Source organism: Corythoichthys intestinalis, chromosome 6, assembly GCF_030265065.1.
Source record: "Corythoichthys intestinalis isolate RoL2023-P3 chromosome 6, ASM3026506v1, whole genome shotgun sequence".
In the NCBI taxonomy this organism is placed as follows: domain Eukaryota; kingdom Metazoa; phylum Chordata; class Actinopteri; order Syngnathiformes; family Syngnathidae; genus Corythoichthys; species Corythoichthys intestinalis.
The window spans coordinates 15,647,953-15,672,155 of NC_080400.1; the positions used below are offsets into that span (position 1 = coordinate 15,647,953).

The window sequence follows — 24,203 nt, forward strand, 5'->3', positions numbered from 1 at the left end:
TCAATAAAAATACATGTACCGTTACACCCTTACTATAAACTGAATTATGAATGCATTAAAAAACATTAGTTAAAAAAAAAAAAAAACGACATAGATCGCCACCGTCAACATGACTCGAAAGCGCAGATATTCATCTCCCTCCCAGTGTTTATTTGGCACCGATTGACAGAACAAAACCGGAGATATGATCCTTTTAATTTCATAAACATTATGTTTTCTTCACTAGAGGGCACTCATGTTCTTTGGATGAAAAATGTTTCATTTCTGTATATTTTTTTCTCTCGGAACTCATGTTTTTTTGTATTTCCTTGGCTTAATGTGGTTCATATCGATAACTTTGTGCTGAGAGAAAAAAAATCCAACATCTTAAGAAGTTACTCACAATGTGTACTTGAGTACATTTTTTTGGATGACTACTTTAACTTAAGTAATATGACTTTGAAGTAACGCTACTCTTACTTGAGCAAAATTTTGGGCTACTCTACCCATCTCCGGTAGAAGGCCACAGGGTATTGAGTACAAACCTCAAGAGCACTTTCCAAACATCTCTGCCACTCGTAAGCATAACGCTCGCTTTCCTGTGACATTACAAAAGGGAGTTGTATGTTAAATGTAGTTTGGTGTTTACTTAAAAAAAATATTGATGCTTATTTTACTTGACGCCCCACCTCCACCTCTCCAGTCAGGTCCTTGTACTTGTCACGGATGACGGGAAGGGTAGGCTTCTCGCTTAGGGTGCTGGATCGGTCTCGGAAAGGCTGCTCAGGAGGCAGTGATGGGGTCGGGCGACCAATCTCCTTTTCACCCAGGCTATGACTGCGCTTGTGAGAGCCTCAAGGAAAGATGGAGAACTTTTTAATCATGGACATGCCCCAACTTTTCAGTTTACAAGGTGTTGTCAACTTGCCGAAGCTTATGTAAATATGGCGTAAAAATGATTTGTAACTGTGAAGTTCTGTCCCAAGATGCAGAAAATGCAGAAAGTGAGGAAAACAATGTAAAAAAAAAACGGATTAGGTTCAGTGAAAAAAGTAGCAGTCAAGGATTTAGATCAGGGGTGCCCAAGTCTGGTCCTTGAGAGCCCCTATCCAGCTTGTTTTCCATGTCTCCCTCCTTGAACACACCTGAATCAAATGGTCAGCTAATCAGCAAGCTCTGCAGGAGCCTGATAATGATCCTGATTATTTGAGTCAGGTGTGTTGGAGGAGGGAGAAATGGAAAACAAGGTTGATAGGGGCTCTCGAGGACTGGACTTGGGCACCCCCGATTTAGATTATGTTCTACAATTACTGCCAATGGGAAAACCCATTGGCAGTGTATCAAATACTTGTTCTCCCCACTGTATATTGAACTATTTTCATATATTAACTCCTTGGCTGCCATTGAGCATGATAGACAACTGAGAAACTGGAGTGGCTCTAAAAATAAACTGTTTTTAGATTGACGTCACAGTAACTTTGACATACAACTAAAACTGAGGAAACATATAAAAGAAATCTGTCTACTGTTCTCACAGCTTTAACCCCCTATAGCAGGGGTGGGCAAACCGGTCCTCGAGGACCGCAGTGGGTCCTGGTCTTTGTTCCAACTGTTTCAGCACACACAGTATAACGAATGAGGTTTCAGTGGAAACAAGGAGCACCTGACTGCAATCAACTGATTGCACTTGTAAGAAACCAGATTGGTGAAAGGCTGTCCTCATGATGGGTATGAACAAAAACCCGCACCCACTGCGGCCCTTTGTGGAATTAATTGCCCACCCCTGCCCTATAGGGTTCCTATTCAAATAATATCACTTAAAAATAAATGTAGCTAAAAATCAATTTTAGGGCGTTATTATGGGGGCATAATTTTCTCATGGAAATTAACCAAAACCAACAGGGAGTGACTGACAAATACCCCAGAATAAACAGGAAAAGACCTAGGATAGAACTTACATCAACAGGAAATAAACTGCAACAATAAGGCTACGTTCATACTACAGGTCTTTATGCACAAATCCGATTTTTTGTCATATCCATTTTTTTGCCGTGCCCGTTCAGACTGCCTTTGTCCATTGAGACCGTTCAAGTATTACGCATGAGCACTAATTCGCAGTCCGACACGCGCTGAGCAAGAAGACCCGCATGTGCAGAAGCATCAAAACAAATGACACACGTCATCCGTCATTCCAGGGATATCATATTTTGCTTTTCAAAAGGAGGACACAAATAACAGACATAAATAATCCCCGTTTAGGCTTATATTCAAAGTTTATATGGATCGATAGCATGCACGCACTGTCCGTGCATGTCACGCACACATACGGGCAAGTTTGCCCCGACTCTCGGCCGTGTAGGCAATGTTGAAATATTGCTCACTTGGAGCAGAGAGAAAACTGAGCATTCTCAGGCTTATCCTCAACCCATTTTTATTTTTTTTATGACTTGTCAAGCCCAGCCCTTAATAACACACAGCTGCACCACTACGGTAGCGTCTCTCTCACTATTTGATGACGTAATTGCTGCATGAAATCCGATTTGGGAGAGTGGACAGTACAGACCGCCGCGACAGTCTGGAAAAATGTGGCCCAGATCGGATTTGAACCACATACGAAAGTGACCCAGATGGGATTTGAAATAGTCCAGTTCTATGCGACTTGTCACGTTCAGACTGTCAAGTTAATGCCTCACTCGAGTCGGAAAAACACGAAAAAATCGGATTCGTGCATTAAGACCTGTAGTATGAACGTAGCCTAAGTGACCCGGAAATGCACCAAAATCAACAAAAAATGTCCTGGAATTTAACCTAAAATCAAAAATGAGCAGGGAGTGATCCAGAAATGCACCAAAATCAACAGGAAGTGATCCGGAATTTAACTGCTTCCGCTGCTTACTTCAACCGCAATTCATGTTGTTCTTCCTAAACCATAAGTTCGAAACAGACATTTTTCAACATGGCGCCGGCCATATTTCGCTCAGGAAACTTGTCTATAAAGGGTTAATGTTACTTAGGGTGACCAAATGTCCTCTTTTGCCCGGACATGTCCTCTTGTTAGGTGCTCTCCAGAGGGCCCGGCCGGGTTTCATAAATTAATGAAAATGTCCGGTTTTTATGATTTTTCACGGGACCAATTTGAAGAGAATCCCTCCGGCCGCTAGGACGCAGCGCCTGCCTGCGTTGATGTGGCTCTGACTAGTTGGGGCGGGAGAAGGAGTACATCTTCTTGTTTTTTGTTGGCAGTTTACCCTTTGTTTCATGTGGAATTACCACCATCTAACAACGGTTGACAGTTTGGCAAGAAATCAGACTACAGCAAGGAGTTTTAAGACGTGGCTCCATACACCTTTCTGTAGGTTTCTCTCCTGTTAATGTCGATCACGTGTGTTGAATATTGGATTATATTAGTCTTGTATTATGTATTTGTACTAGCGTAATCTGGGAAATCCTGTTTGGTGTCGCATCGTTGCGCTGCCGATGAGTGTAAACTTTTATAGCAAAGTTTGATTTTGCCTCGCCCGGTACTCGCTAACAGGGTAGCTATCAGTGCGCTCAGCCGCGCTAGGCATTATGGGCAATGTAGTTTTGAACTGCTGCGTCTGGAAACATGCTGGTTGAATAGCTTGTCAGTTTATTTCGGTTATTGTTTGCGTACAATCTAGAACACTGAATGAGAATAAAAATTGAGTGGGAATAACAATTTGTCAACGACAATTGTCATAATAGTAATTTATAAAAATGTTGAGTTGGCACATAGCCTACTGTGTGTGCGTATTGACTGGACTACATTTCCATGGGTCTATATTATATATATATATATATTAGGGCTGTCAAAATTATTGCGTTAACGGGCGTTAATTAATTTTTTAAATTAATCCCGTTAAAATATTTGACGCAATTAACGCACTATGCCCGCTCAGACAGATTTAAATGTGAGTACAGTGAAAGGCCAACTTGTTAATTGTGTTTTATGGAGTTTTTCCGCCCTCTGCTGGCGCTTGGGTGTGACTTGCATATGTTATGTGGCGTAATGTCGCCCTCTGCTGGTGATTCAGTGCAGCGGATTATTTGGGTTTCGGCGCGCTTTTCTGACGTTATTATATGTCGACGCGAACTCACACTAATAGACAGTGCTATTCAGACCAGCTAACGTCCGCATCCAGTATTCAGTGGCAGTTCTCATAGCCCCATCACACTGTTTGTGTCTAATACATGCATCGCTTGTGAGTTATATTCCTCCTTTGTTTATATTCATGAGCATTAGATAGTTATTGATGATGTGTATTTGAATTTGTTCACATATATGGTGAAATACAGTTACATTGTTAGATGCTTGTGAGCTAATTGGCTAGTGCTACTGCTCAAATGGACACGTGTGTGTACATTTTATGTTATTTTGTGATTATGCAAGTTATTGACACATTGCCTTGTTATTTTCAGTTTTACAAAAATACAAGAAACGTGCTCCTGTCAAAAAGAGATGACTTCAGTAAAGCCCATGCAACTTTGCCACACCGTCTAATTTCTTTTTGGAACTTATGTTCGCTATCTGTCAATTTGTGTACTCACACACATTGAGGACAGAATAGGGCTACTAGTTTATTTTTTGATTGAAAATTTTACAAATTTTATTAAAACGAAAACATTAAGAGGCGTTTTAATATAACATTTTATCCATGGATCACTTTAACAGAATGTTAATAATGTTAATGCCATCTTGTTGATTTATTGTTATAATAAACAAATACAGTCCTTATGTACCGTATATTGAATGTATATATCACTCTTGTCTTATCTTTCCATTCCAACAATAATTTACAGAAAAATATGGCATATTTTATAGATGGTTTGAATTGCGATTAATTGCGATTGATTACGATTAATTAATTTTTAAGCTGTAATTAACTCGATTAAAAATTTTAATCGTTTGACAGCCCTAATATAATATATATATATATATATATATATATATATATATATATATATATATATATTTAGGAAGAATAAAGCCTGTTGAGTAACCAGTTGAGTACAAAAATATTTCCATATAGTGTATAATAAATACTATATGGCAATAGGCCTATGTTTTTTTTTTTTTTATTTTTTAATAAAACTGATTTTTTCTAACCAGACGGAGGAGGCACACTTTAACCCTTGTGCCATGAAATTTTTTTGAATGCGCGAAAGTTCAAATTACAAAATATGTAACATCTACTTTGAAGAGTGATAACTCAGTCATTTTTCAATATTTCTTTTCTGTCAACCACTCAAAATGTTTATTGGAATCAGACCTATCCATACATATGTAATTTTATTTTTTTTATTTTACTCTCCCCACTTAGGACCACACAAACCCAAAGAATGGGCTATGAAGACAACTAACTGTGCTGTATATATATATATAAAAAACAAAGTAATTTCAAATATGTCATATGACATAATTAGAGCTTTGAATAAGGCAATAAGTCACAACAACAAAAACATCTATGCATAGAACCTTTTTTTACAATAACTGTATAACTGAAAATACCCTTTATGTGTTGAATTTACATAATATGTCATTGCTACTTTGAAGAGTGATAACTCAGTCATTTTTCAATATTTTTTTTCTGTCAATCACTCAAACTGTTTATTGGAATCAGACCTATCCATAATTATGTAATTTTAATTATTTTTTTAAATTTACCCCCCCCCCCTCGCACTTAGGACCACACAAACCCAAAGAATGGGTTATGATTTTGAATAATTTCAAATATGTCATATGACATAATTAGAGCTTTGAATAAGGCAATAAGTCACAACAACACCAAAATCTATTCATAGAACTTTTTTTTTTTACAATAACTGTATAACTGAAAATACTCTTTGTGTGTTACATAACATGTAAATGCGACTTTGAAGAGTGATAACTCAGTCATTTTAAAATATTTTTTTCTGTCAATCATTCAAACTTTTCATTCGCATCAGACTTAATCCATACATATGAAATTTATTTTTTTTAAATTTTGCCCCCGCACCCCCACTTAGGACCACACGAACCCAAATAATGCGCTATAAAGAATGGCCTCCTCAAAATCCTCTTCCTCCTCTCCTTCAAGTGGCTCATAATCGTCATCAGAGTTGGACAATGCACAATCCTCTGACGCATCATCCTCTTCATTCATTTAGTCTGTGAGAAATTCCTCCTCCAACACCATTCTTCTTGCCTTGCCTCCTCAAGAGAAATTATTCTCGCCATTTCTGCTCAGCATCAGTCACAGGGAGTGAAATGGCCGTTGAGCCGTTGGACCCCATATAAAAAGTTGTACACAAACCTGACCATTCACTGAGACAATGGGAGGAGGAACAATTAAAACATTCTACCAGTAAGAGTTGAGATTGAGTAAACAACTGCATTCTGAATAAAAACTTGACCATTCCTGGCTGGACCAATAACAGAAGGAAGAAATTCAAACATTTTACCAGGAAAAGTTGAGATTCAGTAAACAACTGCATTTTGAATTAATTCTCACGCTGCAGAGTCAAGTGCTTTCAGTGCTTTGAAGTCGAACAAGCAACGCGCGCGAACACACACTCACTCACGCGCGCGCACGCACACGCACTCAAACACACAAACAAACAAGTGTTCGTTAGTCCACACACTGGCCCCTTCGATCAATCCATGACCAATGAAAGAGCATGATTTCAAGCAACGTGCATGTGTGGAGACGCACACAACTGCATGATTTCAAATGAGACTAAATTTCAATAACAACTTATGGAATTCAAATTTCCTGCAAAGCAATACACAAAAGTACAAGCACACACACATACGCGCACACACTGGGTAACCTGAGAGTGCGCGTGCATGTACAAACGCATACGATTGTTCGCACAGTTGCGTCATAGTCAACCGTCACATATATCAACTCATTCTGTCCCATTTACCAAGCAACGCGCGCGCACACACACTCACATATGCGCGCGCACGCCCTCACACATAAGTGTTCGTGAGTCCACACACATCCTCAACATGATGAAAGAGCATGATTTCAAGCAACGTGCATGTGTGGAGACGCACACAACTGCACGTTGCTTGAAATGCTTCAAATGACACTAATCTTTAGTAATAACTTATGGAATTCAATTTCCCTGCAAAGCAATACACGTGACGCGCGTGCACGAGCGCTCGCGTGCATGCACGAGCGCTCGCGTGCATGCACGAGCAGGTGTGAGCAACCATCAGCATGGCAATACCAAAAGTAGCGGAAAATCCACCTTTTAAACAGTATGGAGTTTGCATGCAAAATCATTTAGTGGTCTCTTGCGCCACCTGCAGGGTTAGGAGTGTAAATACACGCTATACCCGTCTCACATGTTATTTGACCGTCGTTGAAAGGATTGATACGAAAATCACGGAAATTGCAATAAAATACGTCAGGTGTACAATAAATCAAAATTTATTAATTATAATGGTAGTCAATGGTTACATATTTTGTAATTTCGAGTCACGTGCATTCAAGTTATTTTGCTACTTAATGCAAAGGTTTAGAAATGACGGCACGGTTGCATTTTGAACGTCTGCCTGTTTTAGGAACCTCGGAAATATGTAACAGTCGTACAGTTTTTTTCCCTATGCTTTCTCTTTAATGTAAAAACAAAAACCATCAAAAAATTACATATAATGTAATATTCGGCACAAGGGTTAAATATATTAAAGTTATATAGGCATCTTTGAGTGGACTTCGAGTAAAATTCAAGTATCTCGAGGCTGGGCCAAGTGTCCTCTTTTTTGGAAATCAAAATATGGTCACCCTAATGTTACTTCATAAATTAACCAGATAGCTGTCATTGGCAGCAATAAACTTCCAAATGAATTGGACGCCTATCACCGTCAATGACACTGAAACATTATCATCCAGCTTTTTAGTACTTCATCCTGCCTGAACAAGAACGGAATGACTTAACAATTTGTTACAAACAATAATTACACACCAGACGGATGCATAAATAGCCATCTGTGAATAATTTATTGGCCCGCACATACTGGCAGGCCACCACATGTAAGCATGCTAGTCCAAGTGAGGCACGAGAACGTGTTAACAATGGTTTAGGTAACTTCACCAGCACCCCCTGTAGAGACATATCACCCTCACTAGCCTGCCTATGATCCCATTACACAGGCACTGGGTAAAAACAACGCGCAAATGCAAATGACATGCAACAGGGTGAGATCAATCTTTGGCAAATGAGGCTGTATCACACGGCACGAGAGGTTAATAAATTATTCACAGAGCATAACGCCATGCTCAAAGAAGAAATGATGCGCTTCATCAATGTGTTTGGCCTTTGCTGATCCATCTCAGCAGTCAGCGCTGCCGTTAAGGTTGTCATATCAACAATGCCATCTAATGCTTGATCGCTTTATTGCACTCAAGTGGGGCAAACAGGAAGGGAGGGGGTACTTATGATTAGCTTTTCTTAACAGCAGGGTGAGAGACTAGGCGAATTAGGAGCCGTTTACATGGTGACGCTCCGACAATACGACACATTTTCGCATTTACATGGTTCCATCTCCGTTTTTGTCGCCTGAGTTACATGTTAGTTTAGTTTCCCCCCCCCCCTTCTCGTTGTCAATTGACAGTTTCAGAGCCCAGTGCATCTATATCGCAAAGTGAGCACGAGAGGCAGCAACTTGAGTACTACCAAGATTAGGCATTTAAACAAGATATTGACCGATAAAAAGTATTTTTTTTTTTAATTTTCCAGACTAAAACATTTTAGCAAACGTTGACTAAAACCAGACAAAATTAGTCTTGAGTTTTCGTCAACAAAAACCTGACAAACATATTTTGCGATGACTAAAATATGATTAAGACTAATAAGTATTATCGTTCAAAAGACTAAGACGAAAACGAAAATTAAAAGGGCTGCCAAAAACAACACAGTTTCTAAGATACTTTTACACTGCTGGCCAAAAGTATTGGCACCCCTGCAATTCTGTCAGATAACTCAATTTCTCCCAGAAAATGATTGCAATTACAAATGCTTTGTTGTAATATCTTTATTTTGGTTGCAATGAAAAAACACTAATGAGAAAGGAAAAAAATAATAAACCATTATCATTTTACACAAAACTCAAAAAATGGTGCAGACAAAGGTATTGGCACCATTTGAAAAATCATGTGATGCTTCTCTAATTTGTGTAATTAACAGCACCTGTTACTTACCTGGTGGCAATAACAAAAATCACACTTGCAGCCACTTAAAATGGATTAAAGTTGACTCAACCTCTGTCCTGTGTCCTTGTGTGTACCAAATTGAGCATGGAGAAAAGTAAGAAGAACATAGAACTGTCTGAGGACTTGAGATGCAAATTTGTGAGGAAGCATGGGCAAACTCAAGGCTACAAGTCCATCTCCAAAGACCCGAATGCTCCTGTGTCTACTGTGCGCAGTGTCAACAATAAGTGTAAAGCCCATGGCACTGTGGCTAACCTCCCTAGATGTGGACGGAAAAGAAAAATTGATGAGAGATTTCATTGAAAGATTGTGCGGTTGGTGGATAAAGAACCTGGACTACCATCCAAACAAGTTCAAGCTGTCCTGCAGTCCGAGGGTACAACAGTGTCAACCAGTACTATCAGTCAGCGCCTGAACGAAAAGGGACTCTATGGTAGGATACCAAGGAAGACCCCACTTCTGACCCAGAGACATAAAAAGCCAGGATGGAGTTTGCCGAAACTTACATTAGAAAGCCACGAATGTATTGGTAGAATATTCTCTGGTTAGATGAGATAAAAGGACAGCTTTTTGGAGGAAAGGCATCATAGTTTACAGAAAAAAAAACGAGGCCTTCAAAGAAAAGAACACGGTCCCCACAGTCAAACATGGCGGAGGTTCCCTGATGTTTTGGGGTTGCTTTGCTACCTCTGGCACTGGACTGCTTGACCGTGTGCATAGCATTATGAAGTCTGAAGACTACCAACAAATTTTGCAGCATAATGTAGGACCCAGTGTGAGAAAGCTGTGTCTCCCTCAGATGTCAAACACACTTCAAAAAGTACTCAAAATGGTTTCAGAGAAAGCACTGGAGACTTCTAAAGTGGCCAGCAATCAGTCCAGACCTGAATCCCATAGAACACCTGTGGAGAGCTTTCAAAAATTGCAGTTGGAGAAGGCACTCTTTAAATCTCAGAGACCTGAAGCAGTTGGCCAAAGAAGAACGGTCTAAAATTCGAACAGAGCATTGTAAGAAACTCATTGATAGATACCGGAAATGGTTGTCCGCAGTTACGTTGTCGAAAGATTGTGCTACGAAGTATTAGGCTGAGGGTGCCAATACGGTACTTTTGTCCGGCCCATCTTTGGAGTTTGTGTAAAATGATTATGATTTAATTTTTTTTTCATTCTCTTTTGTTTTTTTTTTCATTGCAAGCCAAAATAAATGAAGGTATTGCTAACCAAAGCATTTGTCATTGCAATCATTTTCTGGGAGAAATTGAGCATTATCTGACAGAATTGCGGGTTCCCAATACGTTTGGCCAGCAGTTAGGCATTTTTGCCCCTGTATCTGTACTTTTTCTAAAGCAAAAAAAAATAAAAAAAATTCATCCACCACTGCCCAGTTGGGACATGAGTTTGGGGCTTTTGAAAAATGAGACTTACTAAAACTGAAGCCATCAAGTTTGGGGAAAAAAACAATAAACAAGACCTTACCTTGAACAGACAAGTCAAACGTGGCCAGCTCATTCTTGATCATCTCCTCGCTGGATTTGACTTTAGGCTGAGCGCTAGCTTTCAGGAAGTCGGATTTTCCAAACTTTGGCTTGTCTCCCTGAAAGGCGCCAAAATCATCCGGGTCATCACTCGGGTCAGCCTCCAAGGCGATCTCGGGGGCCGAGTCAGGTTTCTCCGACACCGTGCCGGCAAATTCCCCAAAGTCATCCTCGTTTTTGCCGTTCCGGTCTTCACAATCGGTGAAGTCGGCAAAGGGTCGGAACTTGTCATCCTCGGCCAACTTGGCGGGCGAGGCGGCAGGAATCTCGAGTTTGGCATTTGGAGGGTGAACAGAAGTTGGACCCCCCTGAATGTTCGGTTCCTCTCGCTCCGACCAGTCATAATTGGCCAGGCTGCTGAGGGCTGAGGTCCCGAAGGGGTCAAATTTCATGTCGTCTCCTTCTGCAATGACAACACAGACATGCCAGTGCGTCCTGGGAATAGCAAAGATGCTTGAGTGACAAACTAAAGACAAACAAGATATATGCCTACCCTATCAAATGATTGCTTGACTTACCTCATCGCTGGTCACTAGCTTCTGCCGGTATATCTCAGTGATGGGGTTTTTATGGGGTTTATGCAGGAATATGTAGAATTAAAAAAATCTACACATCCCTTTTTCAAAAGCCTTGACATACGTTCGCTTCAACACATGATCTTTTCGACATCCGACGTAAAATTTTAATCGCCATTTGTTACTACACCCGACGACATGCTCGAAATATGACGATTTATTACAGTGCCGCAGTTTGTTTTCCCGCAAGACGGACGCAAGGCGGATTTTATTGCAAGATAAATCAACATGGGTTCCAAAATGTTAGTGCGGATGGTGAAAAAAGGAAAAAGGTCTGGCTTTTAGGGGTGTGGCAAAATATTGAAATGGTGATATATCGTGATACTTTGTATCCCAAAAGGTTATTGATATGTTTCTGTCAAGAATAAAGATATCGTTTTAAAAAGGTGTCAATTTAAAAAAAAGGCTGCCATTGACGGTGCTCGACGCCCAATCCATTTAGACTGGGAACGTTCGTTCATTCAAAACCAGAGCATTCAATCATTCGGTCCGATTTCCGGAGCATTTAAAGGTCACTTGCTTTTCATTTTAGGGCATTTACAGGTCATTTCCTTTTGAGTTTGAGTCACTGCCTATTCATTTGGGTGATTCCCAGGTCACTTCCTGTTTTGTAACACAAAATAAATAGCAAGTGACCCATAAAATACCCCAAAATCAACAGGAAGTAACTGAAAATCAACAGGTAAATGACCTTAAATGGCCCAAAATTACTCATTGCCTGGCATTGGCTGCCACTGACGGCGATAGACGTTCAATCCGTCTGAAGTGGGAGGGATGGCAGCAAATGAACACATCCTCCCAGTTCAAATGGATTGGACGTCTACTAGTGATAACCTCATTCCAATTCACAGTAGAAGCTTGTATTTCTGTTTATTAGTTTTTTGTAGAATATCGTAGAAGGATTTCCTGACCAATGTATCGAAAATCGTTGTATCGTTATATCGTCAGATTATCGTTATCGTGAGCTTTGTATCGCAAATCGTATCGAGGTGAGGAACCAAGAGGTTCCCACTCCTATTGCTTACCATTGACATTAAGATGGAAATGATGAAAAAATATGAGCGTGGTGCGCGCGTCCGTGAACTGGCTCGACAATTCGACAACTCTACGATCTCGACGGTCCTCCGCCGACCTCCGTTCGCCAGTCTTTATAAGTTAAGGTGACACTTATTATTGTGGTAACATCGCCAAAAAAAGTCCAGCTTCGCTCGTTTTTTAATCATTTATTTCAGAACTTGCGCAAAACAACATGCCTACTGTCTGCCGCAACTGAACAAAGTGAAAGTAAAAAGTCCCTCTCTCACGCTGTCAAGTCAGCTACGCGGTGCATTCAGGTACACCACGCAAAACACATCCGCCAACTTAGAACCGGTATTATTAGTAGTAGTATTATATTATTATTATTATGATTTTTATTCATTAATTTATTTGTTTTGCTCTGTGTAACGTATTTTTCGGACTATAAGTCGCACTCGAGTGTAAGTAGCACCAGCCCAAAAATGCGCAACAAAGAGGAAAAAAAAAACGTCGCATTTTTGGGGGAGATTTACTTGATAAAATCCAACACATAGAACAGATATGTCATCTTGAAAAGCAATTTAAAATAAATATACAATAGAGAACAACATGCTGGATAATTGTACAGTATGATAATGTTGCATGATGCATGAACAACGAAATGCGACCGTGGCCAGTATGTTAAGGTAACATAGCTATTAAGAGTCATTTAGATAACTATAGCATAAAGAAAATGCTAACAAGTATATCAAACCATCAGTGTCACTCCAAAACACCAAAATAACATGTGAAATGATACAATAATGTGTTAATAATTTTACAAATAAGTCGCTCTAGAGTATAAGGTGCACCCCCAGCCAAACTATGAAAAAAAAAACTCTGACTTATAGTCCGAAAAATACGACAATTGCTATTTGCAATAGTATCAACAGCATTTACTGTATTGGCCCGAATACAAGACGGTGTTTTTTGCATTTAAATAAGACTGAAAAAGTGGAGTCGTCTTATATTCAGGGTCTAGACATTATACCCATTCACGACGCTAGATGGCGCCAGATATCATTGAAGCGAATGCTGAACTTGAGGACTAATGTTCTGTCATGACAGATGTCAGCTACACTCAAGTTTAACCAGTTTGCATTATTTTATTGCAATGTTTTTCCTTATTCAGATTTTTTCAAGACTACAGTTACAGTTAGACCTCACTTTGGTGGTTAATGCAGTTATTGCAATTTTGTTGTTTTATCACAATAGATTGGTTTATTTACATTTAAAAAACCAGAAGCCATTCATTTACGAATGTCACTGCACTTTAGTTTACATATTTAAATGTTCAGATATTAAGATTTGAATGAGGCAAAATAACATGCTTTTTCATTTGTTTCAGATGTACTGTAATTATTTTCGGTATAAAATTAATTTGGTTTTCAAAAAGTCAAACTTCAGTCTTGAAAAAGAGGGGGTCGTCTTATAACCAGGGCTGTCTTATATTCGGGCCAATACGGTATTAAAGATATAGTGCAGGTTTTCAGGCTTTGGATTGAATTAAAATGTATTCTTATGGGAAAATCCTGCCTGACATACCACCATTTGTACCAGGGGTCTCCAAACCAGTCCTCAAGGGCCGCTGTGGGTCCTGGTTTTTGTTGCAACCGATCGAGCACCAACAGTTTAACCAATGAAATTTCTGCTAAAACAAGCAGCACCTGACGGCAATCAACTGATTACACTTGTAAGACACCAGATTGGTGGAAAGGTGTCGTCTTGTTTTGTTAGAATGAAATCCTGCGCCCACTGCGGCCCTATGTGGAATAGTTTGGAGGCCAATGATTTCTACTTACAAACAAGGTCCTGGAACGAATTGACTTTGTATGTAGATGTATCACTGTATATTAAAGGATCAGCCCAAATCAATTAAAAACCTTTATGCAAAATATTAAAAGATGCAATTTCTGGGTAACTATTTGTCCTGAGACAAATTCTTTAAAAAGAAAGAAAGAACAAAAAAAAAAAAGGGAATGCGATAAAACAATGCTCGAAGATATCTTTTAAAACACAAATTAAGTCTGGAGTATGCCTTAAAATACAATTTTCTCTTTTCAATCCCCATTAATGACCAAATTGAATCTCAAAAAAATTAAAATGGAACTCAAATTTTGGCCATTGTCATTGCTGTCTCCTGTAACTGGGGGAGTACTTTGTTTTAACAAACATTTCAAATATGAATTATATTTCGTGAAATGTGTGTCCTACAACATGCACGTTACCTTGTTATCATACTCTTTTTAGCATAGTAGTATAAGAAGAAAGCAGTGAATTAGTACTGCAACGATTAATCAATTAACTCGAGTATTCGATTAGAAAAAAATTGATTCGAATTAAATTTTGCTGCTCCGAGTATTCGTTTAATTATTGTGGTGTTGTCATAGTTTATTTTGAAAGTGTTTTCAATCAGTTTTATTGATTTGAGTGGATACACTGTCTTTTAGTCTGCCTCATTTCACATGGCTGAATCCAGCTGCTCCATGTTAAGCCCAACACAAGATAAGTTTTTGTCTGCGCTAATGTTTTTTTTTTAATGTATTCGTAATTTAGTTTATGGGTATATTTAGCCGTTTTTTTGTTGGAATATGTGTCTGAACCATTTGTTAAGAGCCTTGTTTAAAAAAAAAAAAAAAAAAAAAAAGGTTAACATTTTATAGCATTTAAGCTAGCGGACTTTTGCTATTTAAGTTAGCCAATTGTTCTTTTGGTGTACATAGATCCTTATTGAATTGTTTTATACCGTTTGAGGCTCAGCTCAGGTATTTTAATTTTTCATGTTACTTATCCGATTAACCGATTATTCGACAAACTAATTCATTGATTAATCGACTACTAAAATAATCGCTAGCTGCAGCCCTACAATGAATCATACAACACGCTGGAAGAATGGTCCTGCCAGCAGAATTAAAAGCCTGTGTTTACTATGAATTAGGTCAATCAGGTACTTCAATTTAATGATGGCGGTCTGTTTTGACCAGAATCATCAAGGGCCTCCAAATTGGTGTTCAAGAGCCGCTGCCGTTCTTAGTTTTTGCTCCTACCGATCGAGCACAGACAGTTAAAGCAATGAAGTTTCTAGATTCTAAGTAACCAGTTTGGTTTGAAGACCCCTGAGAAACATGAATAGGATATTAACACGACAGTTGACCTAGTTTCTGGACTTTGAAATTTTCTGAAAATATTAAAATATACTGCGGTACTCTTCGAAAAGTCCTAATTCACAGTAAAGCTCCCTTTTTACAATCAATCTCATTCCCATTCATGTGCCCACATGGCCAACAAGTGGCCAAAAGTAGGTGGTCCGAAATGGTAATTTTGTCCTGTAGCCATATTTGGAGCCCTCTTGTACTCCCACCAAAGGCATGAGTGCCTTGAAACTATTGAAATACACAATAAGAGTTCCTAAATGTGATTACCGTATAATTTAGTTGAAATCCCACCAACACAAAATGTGTCATTTCAAAATCTTTAAAAAATAGTACTTGTACACCCATACTATTTTTAAGTACTTTAACTACTCACGGAAAGGTCGTTTCGGCAGATAGGTTGCACCCCTCATTTATGGTTTAAAAGGTACGTATTTTAGTATGGCGCTCGTATAGGTCGCACCACAATATGGGAGATTTTTGGGCCAATTTTTGATACAAATATGACTGAAACAAACATTTTGTTATTTAAAGATGGTATTTTCATTGACTGTATTTTTATCTCGTAACAACTTATGTACAGTGTATCACAAAAGTGATAACACTGTACAGAGTAAACCTCTTCTGAAGACGGTACACAAGAAAGCCCGCCCGTCTCATCAGACCATAGGACATGGTTCCAGTAATCCATGTGCTTTGTTGATATGTCTTCAGGAAACTGCGGGCTTTCTTGTGTACCCACAGCCATGCACACAAATTTGATGTAGAGTGCAGCGTATGGTTTGAGCACTACCAGGCTGACCCCCCCACCTCTTCACTCTCTGCAGCAATGCTGACAGCACTCCTGTAACGAGTCAAATGACATTTTGGAGGGAAAATGACAAGCAGTATTCAATTTGGACATTTAGGGATGTACGTAGTTTCTAAGGGGTGTACTCACTTTTGTTGCCAGGGGTTTAGATATTAATAGCGAAATTTTGAGTTATTTTGAGGGAAAATAAATTAACTCTATTAAATAAGCTCAACCAGACTAATTTTCATTGTGTCAAAGTGTCATTTTGTCAGCGTTGTCCCATGAAAAGATATACTTAAATATCTGCAGAAATGCGAGGGGTGTACTCACTTTTGTGATACACTGTAGTTAACAATGTAGTACGAGGATACATAGTAACAACTATATGTACGATAGGCAAACAATGCCAATGTGGTGAATATATATTTAGTTTCTAGTTTGTTTTTTACTGTATTAATTCTTCCTCATCATCATGGGTACTCTGCCTTTGGTAAAATTCTGAAAGCAGTTTTTTGCGCTCTCCTAGACCCTCTTGAGGTTGCTTGGCAACATTGTTTATGAGACTGCTGCACAACATACACAGTTACAGCCTCGGCTGTGATGTTGGTCTTCCGTAAACGGAACCTCGGGACTTAAAGGCTCTATTAAGCCACAATTGTTCTCTTTTACTAAAATATGGTATTAGAAACACATAAAATATTGCTATTGATATAATAATCTCTAATATTTAGTACATGTTTTGACCTACGGATGGCGCCATGTTTTTATGTGCACAATGGAGGCTCGGGGTGGTGACGTAGAATCGTAGATTGTCACTGTCACTAGACGAACACTACTGGGTTACTCCAATTCCTGCTACGCGGTGAGACGTCCAACACATGTGCACACCGGTTAAAAGCGGCGATAACTTACCATTTGTTTTTTTATTAAGTCTTTTATTACCTTTTCATTGCCTTAAAATACTTTTTGCATGTGTTTCCCTCTCATACTAGTAAGCATTATGTTTTCTTGTGGTAGCGTTAAAGCAGATTGTTGATCTGTTGACCACACGAATCAGATAGCATATTTAAACCACCCTTATTTGATATTACTATGTTTAACTATTTTCTTAAGGCATCTTTAATATGTTCTGTCTGAATTTATCTAAACAAAACAAGCTGAAAGCGCATGGTTTCACCGTTGTAGCACATTTTGGCAGAAAACAGGTTTTGTCCTACTCTCGTCTCGTCTCATCCTGTCTTTCCTGTTCATTTTGCTTTTTCTGCTCGTTTTGTGAAATATCGACAGCGCTGTCATGCTCATTAATGCTCCTCTCGGGTTCAAATTGAAAGGGTTGAACAGATTACATGTTTATGTTGCTAGAGTCATACTCTGAAAGCCCAGCAAAGTAACCATGTGACCTCACCGCCCTGCGACGTCAACAATGGCGACCTACTAGTTAAACTAATTTTACAAATTGTATAAAAACGAAAACATCAAAAGGTGTTTCAATATGAAATTATTTTAACTCACTGTTTATCTTTTAAGAAATACAAGCCTTTCTATCGGTGAATCCCTTTCAGCAAGTTTTATTCATAAGTAATGTATGCCTAAAGTACAGTGCAATGTTTTGTTGTTGTAGAAGAGGTTATATTTTTTTATGTTAGACATTTATTGATTATTTTGAATGTAACTTGTTTGTATAGTTAGCGTACGTAGCTAACGCTAAGTTGTATGCTTTTACAGTTTTACGATGATCTAAATTGGGCAACGGTTAGCGTACCGGGCGTATGCGTCCCTCCCCAATTTTTGGGCGGAAATTTCAGTTACAAAAAAAAAAGTTTCGACCTGTATGTGAGTAAATTAGGTACAAATTTTGATAGACAGGACTAGAATACACAAATATTAGCAATTTACCAACCTGTAAACAAAAGATGAGAGCCTCAAAATATGGTCTGAAATTTAGTGTGCAATTCCAGGATTCTAAAAGCTGGCGCGGTACCAAAAATTTGAAAGGCTTTAACTTAAAAAAAAAAAAAAAAAACTCTTCAGATTCTTATATTTTTTAACATATTTGCCTACTATACTAACATATTTTAAGTCGTTGCTGCCAGCCTTTCTCAGTCAAAACAAATTGGACTTCTAACACTGTTGATCTCGGCCTTCATGGTGATTCATTTTCTGTAAAACGTTTGAGGAAAAAATTGCTCTCATACACACACAAACCCACATATTCCCACAATTGTTTTTTCGAGTGCAACAAAAGCAATTTGTGAAATTGACAAGAATTTAGCGATGCAAGCGAAGCATCTACTGGAAGGGAAGAAGAAAAATAAGACGGCACCCATTTTTGAGCTATAGCAAGAGGAATATTTATTACCACAACATGAGAGAAAAGAGCCAGAAAAGGTCACAAAGTAGAAGAGTTTTTCGACAAACTAACACGTGTAAAACTAGACTTCAGATTTGCTGTGTTACACAAGGGCATGCAAGTCAGGAGCAAAAGGGCAGAAAAGAAAAACAGTGGCATAAAAGAGAACCCGAGGATAGAAATCAGTGAAAGAAAAGCACGAATAAGAGTCAAAAGGCACATTCACAGACTCAAATCAGTCATTCGGAGGGCGTGACAAAACGCATTCGGCTACACTTCATTATGGAAAAAGGGAGGAAACATTACATCAACCCTTTGAGGACTCTCCAAATGCATGAAAAATTGCAATGCAGAGGCTTAAAATTGTTCTTATTCTATATAATTATGGGACATAATCAAGCACTCAAAGGGTTAGAAAGCAAACTGAACATCAATAACGAACAATTAAAGAGACAGTATCCTTTTTCCTCTCGCTATAGTGACAGTTTGATGACATCTCTTTAAATCAATTGGCTATCACAGCAACCTTCTTGTCATAATAGGAGAGTATCTCTGTCATACAAATACATTTTTCTCTCCAAAAGGTTAAACGGCATCTTGGGTGGTCTGTGTACTTGTCAATTTCACAAATTGAAAAAGGCAGCAAGAAGCAGGGCATGACGAGGAAAAACAACCGAGGAACAAAAATATCCCAAAAATATACAATAACAGTTTCCTTCTGTGCACTGTTATGGAAAGCCAATTGACAAAAGGAATACTGTCTCTTTAAGAGTATGTCAAATGCATGTTCAGAAACAGGTGGTTTGTTAAAATGGGCTGAACAATACAAGATGCTGTGTGGCGGCGCTCCAAAAAAACAATGTTCAGTAAAAATAGACTTGAAACGGACGAGAGCGCTGTTGAAAATGCTTCCATGTTGCATGACTGACTATTTGCAGTCTGAATATGTACTCATTTATAAGGCAATGGGAACTGGTAGGAATCACTGATCATGTTTCACTGCCATTGACGACGAAACATATTAAATCTATTTGAAGCGAGAGAGGTTAGCAGCAAGTGATCGCTGCCAACCTTCCCAGTCCAAATGGATTGTACGTCTATTGCTGTCAATGGCAGAGGGAGGAAAAAAAAAAAACGTGAATGTGTTGAATGAATGAAAGAGTTGGAGGTATTATGGCGACGTGACAAGGATGTAAATGAGCCAGAGTTGCTGTATTTTAAAAGTTCAAATGGAAAAGCAGACAAGCACAATTTAGGCTGGAATAGAAGCAAACCGACAAGCAGACATTTACAGTAATTGCAGAAACTGGCAAATGACAAATTTCAAAAGCTACCTCACACCAGTGACCTGAGACCAATTTCGATGGCTGAGTGATAGATTTAGGTTATGTAACTCAGTAATGTTTCTCTCTGACGTTTTTCCTTTTTTATAATAGCTTCACTTCAAACTACATTTTGCGTTTTCATTCCCCTATCAAAATGTCCATGCTGAAAATCATCAGTTACCCAAGGTAAACCTGTCATTTTAGTACAGCTCCGTCCACCGCTGTCAACAGCGAGGACAATCACAAAGAGTGAACACACAATTAACCGCAGGCTATTTGCATTTTTTATGTTCCTTAGCCGAATACTCGATTATTCGAACTAAATAGTTCATCAATTAATCGACTACTAAAATAATCGATAGCTGCAGCCCTAGACATAATACGTACAGCAAAACATTACATGACACTACTTATAATCTGCATTGTTGTTCACTAGAAATCTTGAAGAAATCTGACAAACAGGTACCGTATTTTCAGAAGAAGTTTAGGTCTAAGTGTGCCCTCTCAGAGAGGTTACAAAGTAATGCTTAAGATGAATACTAGTATAGTACAACTAGTAACGTCGTGTCGTTTAGGCCACTGGTCCCCAACCACCGGGCCGCGGACCCGTCTGTGGTGCATTTGCAACCAGGCTGCAGAGAAATTAATAATTTATTAACGACTGCAATGTGGCCTGTGGCTCTTGACACATCAATATCCCTGTCTACTCTATAGACTAGAGCTGAAACGAATACTCGAGCAACTCGATGAACTCGAGTTTAAAAACTAATCCGAGTAATTTTATTCACCTCGAGTAATCGTTTATTTTGACAGCTCTAAGCATTACGTTTTGCTCGGACTACTTTTAATGCGGGACAACGCGCTTCTGTCACGTGCGTAGAGGAAGAGGCAAAAAAAAAAACTTACTGCAGCCGACAGCCACTAGAAACGACGCCGATGTTGCAAAATACTAGCCCGCCCCACACATGCTACGTTAGTTGCAGGTAGCGTCTGAAGAGTCTCATAGAGATCACATGTATGTTGAACTAGATGCGAAATGACAGACTAGGCCGTGTCTGCGCAGCGTTAGCAAACAGCCGCCATCTTAAAGCAGTAGAGCGCTAATAAAGAGTGCTAAACGCTAATAAATAAGATTAACGTTACTGTCACTACTAGCCCACGTAACGTTAGCCCTGCGGAGGGCTACGTTTCTTGACCACTTTCGATGCGTGGCTTATGTGTCTTACATACAGGCTTTAACATAACAGCGTTGTGGAGTGATGAGGGTGTAAAAAAAAAACTCAATGATGCTAACTGTCAATTTTAGCTCAGTAGTCATTGCTGGATAAAACACCAAGTAGCACTAGTCCCTAATGTGCTCCAATACAGCCTGTATCATACATTTATTTTCAACACTGCAAAAACTCAAAATCCTATCAGGACTTAGAGTTCAGACTAACTTAAAACTTAACTAGAACTTAAAAATGGCTTTACACAAATAGAAATTCAATTGAAACACGCAGGAAAAAATCCTAAATTTTAAGTGATGTGTGTTATCAAGCGTAAAGGCATTATTAGGTGTATATATTTATATCATTTTTTAAAATAAGATCTAAAGGTTTTTTGAGTGAAAGCAGTGAATTAGTCTTTTTTTTATTCTAGTTACGTCTGAGATGCAATTGTTGGCTGTTTTCAACAATATACATCGGAAATAAAGACATTGATTGACTGAAATGGTTCAAGATTAAATGAAATGTCTTGTTTTCTCATTTATATTAATTGCTCTTCACCTAAAAATATATTTGTTTTATCCGATTACTCGATTAATCGATAGAATTTTCAGTCGATTACTAGATTACTAAAATATTCGATAGCTGCAGCCCTACTATAGACCAGTGGTTCTTAACCTTGCTAATGGTACCGAACCCCACAAGTTTCACAGGTGCATTCACCGAACCCTTAGGAATTTCAAAATAAAGCCATTTTCTTTACTAATTCAAAACCTAGAAAGCTAACATCTAAGATAATTCCTGTTCAAATTTCTTAGATTTCAAACTTACAACAAATCATTTTGGCTTTTGCTGTTCATTTTCATGTTGGAAAATGAAACTCTCTAAATTCCGAATTTAATGCCGCATCCTTACATCACATACTATTTTCATGGCATTAAATGACGCTTTTTAATATTAATATTATCCACACAGGTCACGCTGACTTTAAGTCTGTTATACTCAGAGGTGGGTAGAGTAGCCAAAAATTTGTCTCAAGTAAGAGTAGTGCTACTTAAGAATAACATTATTCAGGTAAAAGTAGTTGTGCAAAAAATGTACTCGAGTATTCTTTTCACCAAATATTTTTTTACTTAAGTAATGAGTAACATTGTGAGTAACTGCTTATAATGTTGTTGGATGTTTTTTTTTTTAATTAAAAAATGGTATTTTTTTTCTCTGAGCACAAAATTATCTATATGAGCTTATTATAATAGGGGCTCCATAATATAGCCACATTCAGCCAAATTCAAAAAAATAAAATAAATAAATAAATCATTGAATTCCGACAACAGAAAGAAATATTACATAAATGCAGCATTATTCGTCCAAAGAGCATGACTGCCCCTCTGGTGGAGGAAAATAGTTCCTAGTTGGAATAGTGAAGAGTTCCTTCATAATTACTGTTTTGAAATTAACAGGATCATATCTCCGGTTTCCTGTGGTCAATCGGTGCCAAATAAAAACTGGGAGAGAGATTAAAGTCTGCCCTTTCGAGAAATGTTGAGGGCAGCGCTCTATATCAAATACTTCGTTTTTTACGGTGCTTTAAAGACACCACATGATTGAACAGGCTGGCGTAAAGCTAGAACAGCAGTTTGGTATAATGGAGTCATGTGATTATTGTTGCGACGTCTCATTGGTGAGATTGATAGAGCTACCCCGGTAATAAAGCAAGCACGTCTCTACCCTTGGTATCGCAAGCAAAAAAAAAAAAAAAAAAAAAATCTAACATGTAGAACAAAGAGGATAAATGTAACGACTCTTGTGTAGCCCAAAGTAGCAGAGGAAGAGTAGCGTTTTTTCTTCACAAATCTAATCAAGTAAAAGTAAAAAGTGTAGCCTAGTAAAACTACTATTAGAAGTGAATTTTTCTCAAAAAGTTACTCAAATGTAACGGAGTACATGTAACACATTACTACCCACCTCTGGTTATACTTCCTCATACCTAGTACCAGTCAACCTTCCGTTGAGCAAACTGATGTCTCCTATCATTAAATAGAGGGCGGGCAGTTGAAAGAAATGGAAGAAAGCCTGTAAATTGAGGGCAAACCAGTCCAAAACCTGGTCTAAAGCATCCCTTTGCCTAGATTTAGTCAGCGTACGAAATAGGGCTCTTTCTTAATCTTCACCGAACCCCTGAGGCGTACTCACCGAACCCCTCGAACCCAGTTTATGAACCACTGGTAAACCGAGTATACCAAACCGAGTAAAGATTTGTATAGCTCACCATCTAGTGGTTGGCCGCAATTACTAGAGTGTTTGCACACCTATAGCAGCCCAGCGCCAGACAATGTAAAGAGTAACTTTAGCTGCTGTTGGTTGTGTGCTGCGGGCGGTGACGTCTTTGGACAGCTTTTTTTACGGAGTAAAGGGCACCTGCTGAGCCAGAAGAGGAGCCTACAACCAAGTCAATTCTGCATAATATGTGGCTAAAAGCTAGCAAACGAGGCAACAAAAGCGGATGCAGTGAGACCATCATACCTCATGTCGAACCGTATTGCTAAAGCTAAAAAAACGTTCACGAATGGAGAAGAACTCATTATGCTTGTGACCACGGATATTTGCCGACAAGTTTTAGGAGAGGCCGCTGTTAAAAATAAGTTGATTTCAGTGTATGTCGAGTGACATTTTCCCTGCACTTATTATTCGTTTTTAGCCTCGACGTGTTATTTTATATTTACTGTCATTTTCTGCCACACATTGCTGGTCCGTTAAAAAAAGGCCCACATTACACCGGTCCGGGTGCATAAAAAGTTGGGGACCACTGGTTTAGGCTATAGTTTTCTGAATTACAGGTAGTATAAAGTACATTATGAGATGTTTATTTGGCCTGTTTTATTCAATTTTACTGATATTACTATACCGTATCATGTTTAGTCTTGGTCTCTGATCAAATAAAATTCACCTGAAATATGTAACTTTTACACGGTTGAAGCCAGAAATTTATATACGCTGTGCAAAAACACA

General features: G+C 38.6%; 1 protein-coding gene across 6 annotated transcripts in view; it reads right to left on the reverse strand.

Annotated features, from left to right (window-relative positions):
• The window catches only part of LOC130917033 (synergin gamma-like), a 98,219-nt gene that overhangs the window by 18,600 nt on the left and 55,416 nt on the right, over nucleotides 1-24,203 (reverse strand). For all 6 annotated transcript variants that reach the window (XM_057838083.1, XM_057838082.1, XM_057838084.1 and 3 more), the window contains 3 exons: nucleotides 10,677-11,138; nucleotides 669-832; nucleotides 525-578 (listed from right to left, as the gene is read on the reverse strand). In XM_057838083.1, the coding sequence (XP_057694066.1) occupies nucleotides 525-578; nucleotides 669-832; nucleotides 10,677-11,138 (680 nt within the window). The remainder of the gene's footprint in view (nucleotides 1-524; nucleotides 579-668; nucleotides 833-10,676; nucleotides 11,139-24,203) is intronic.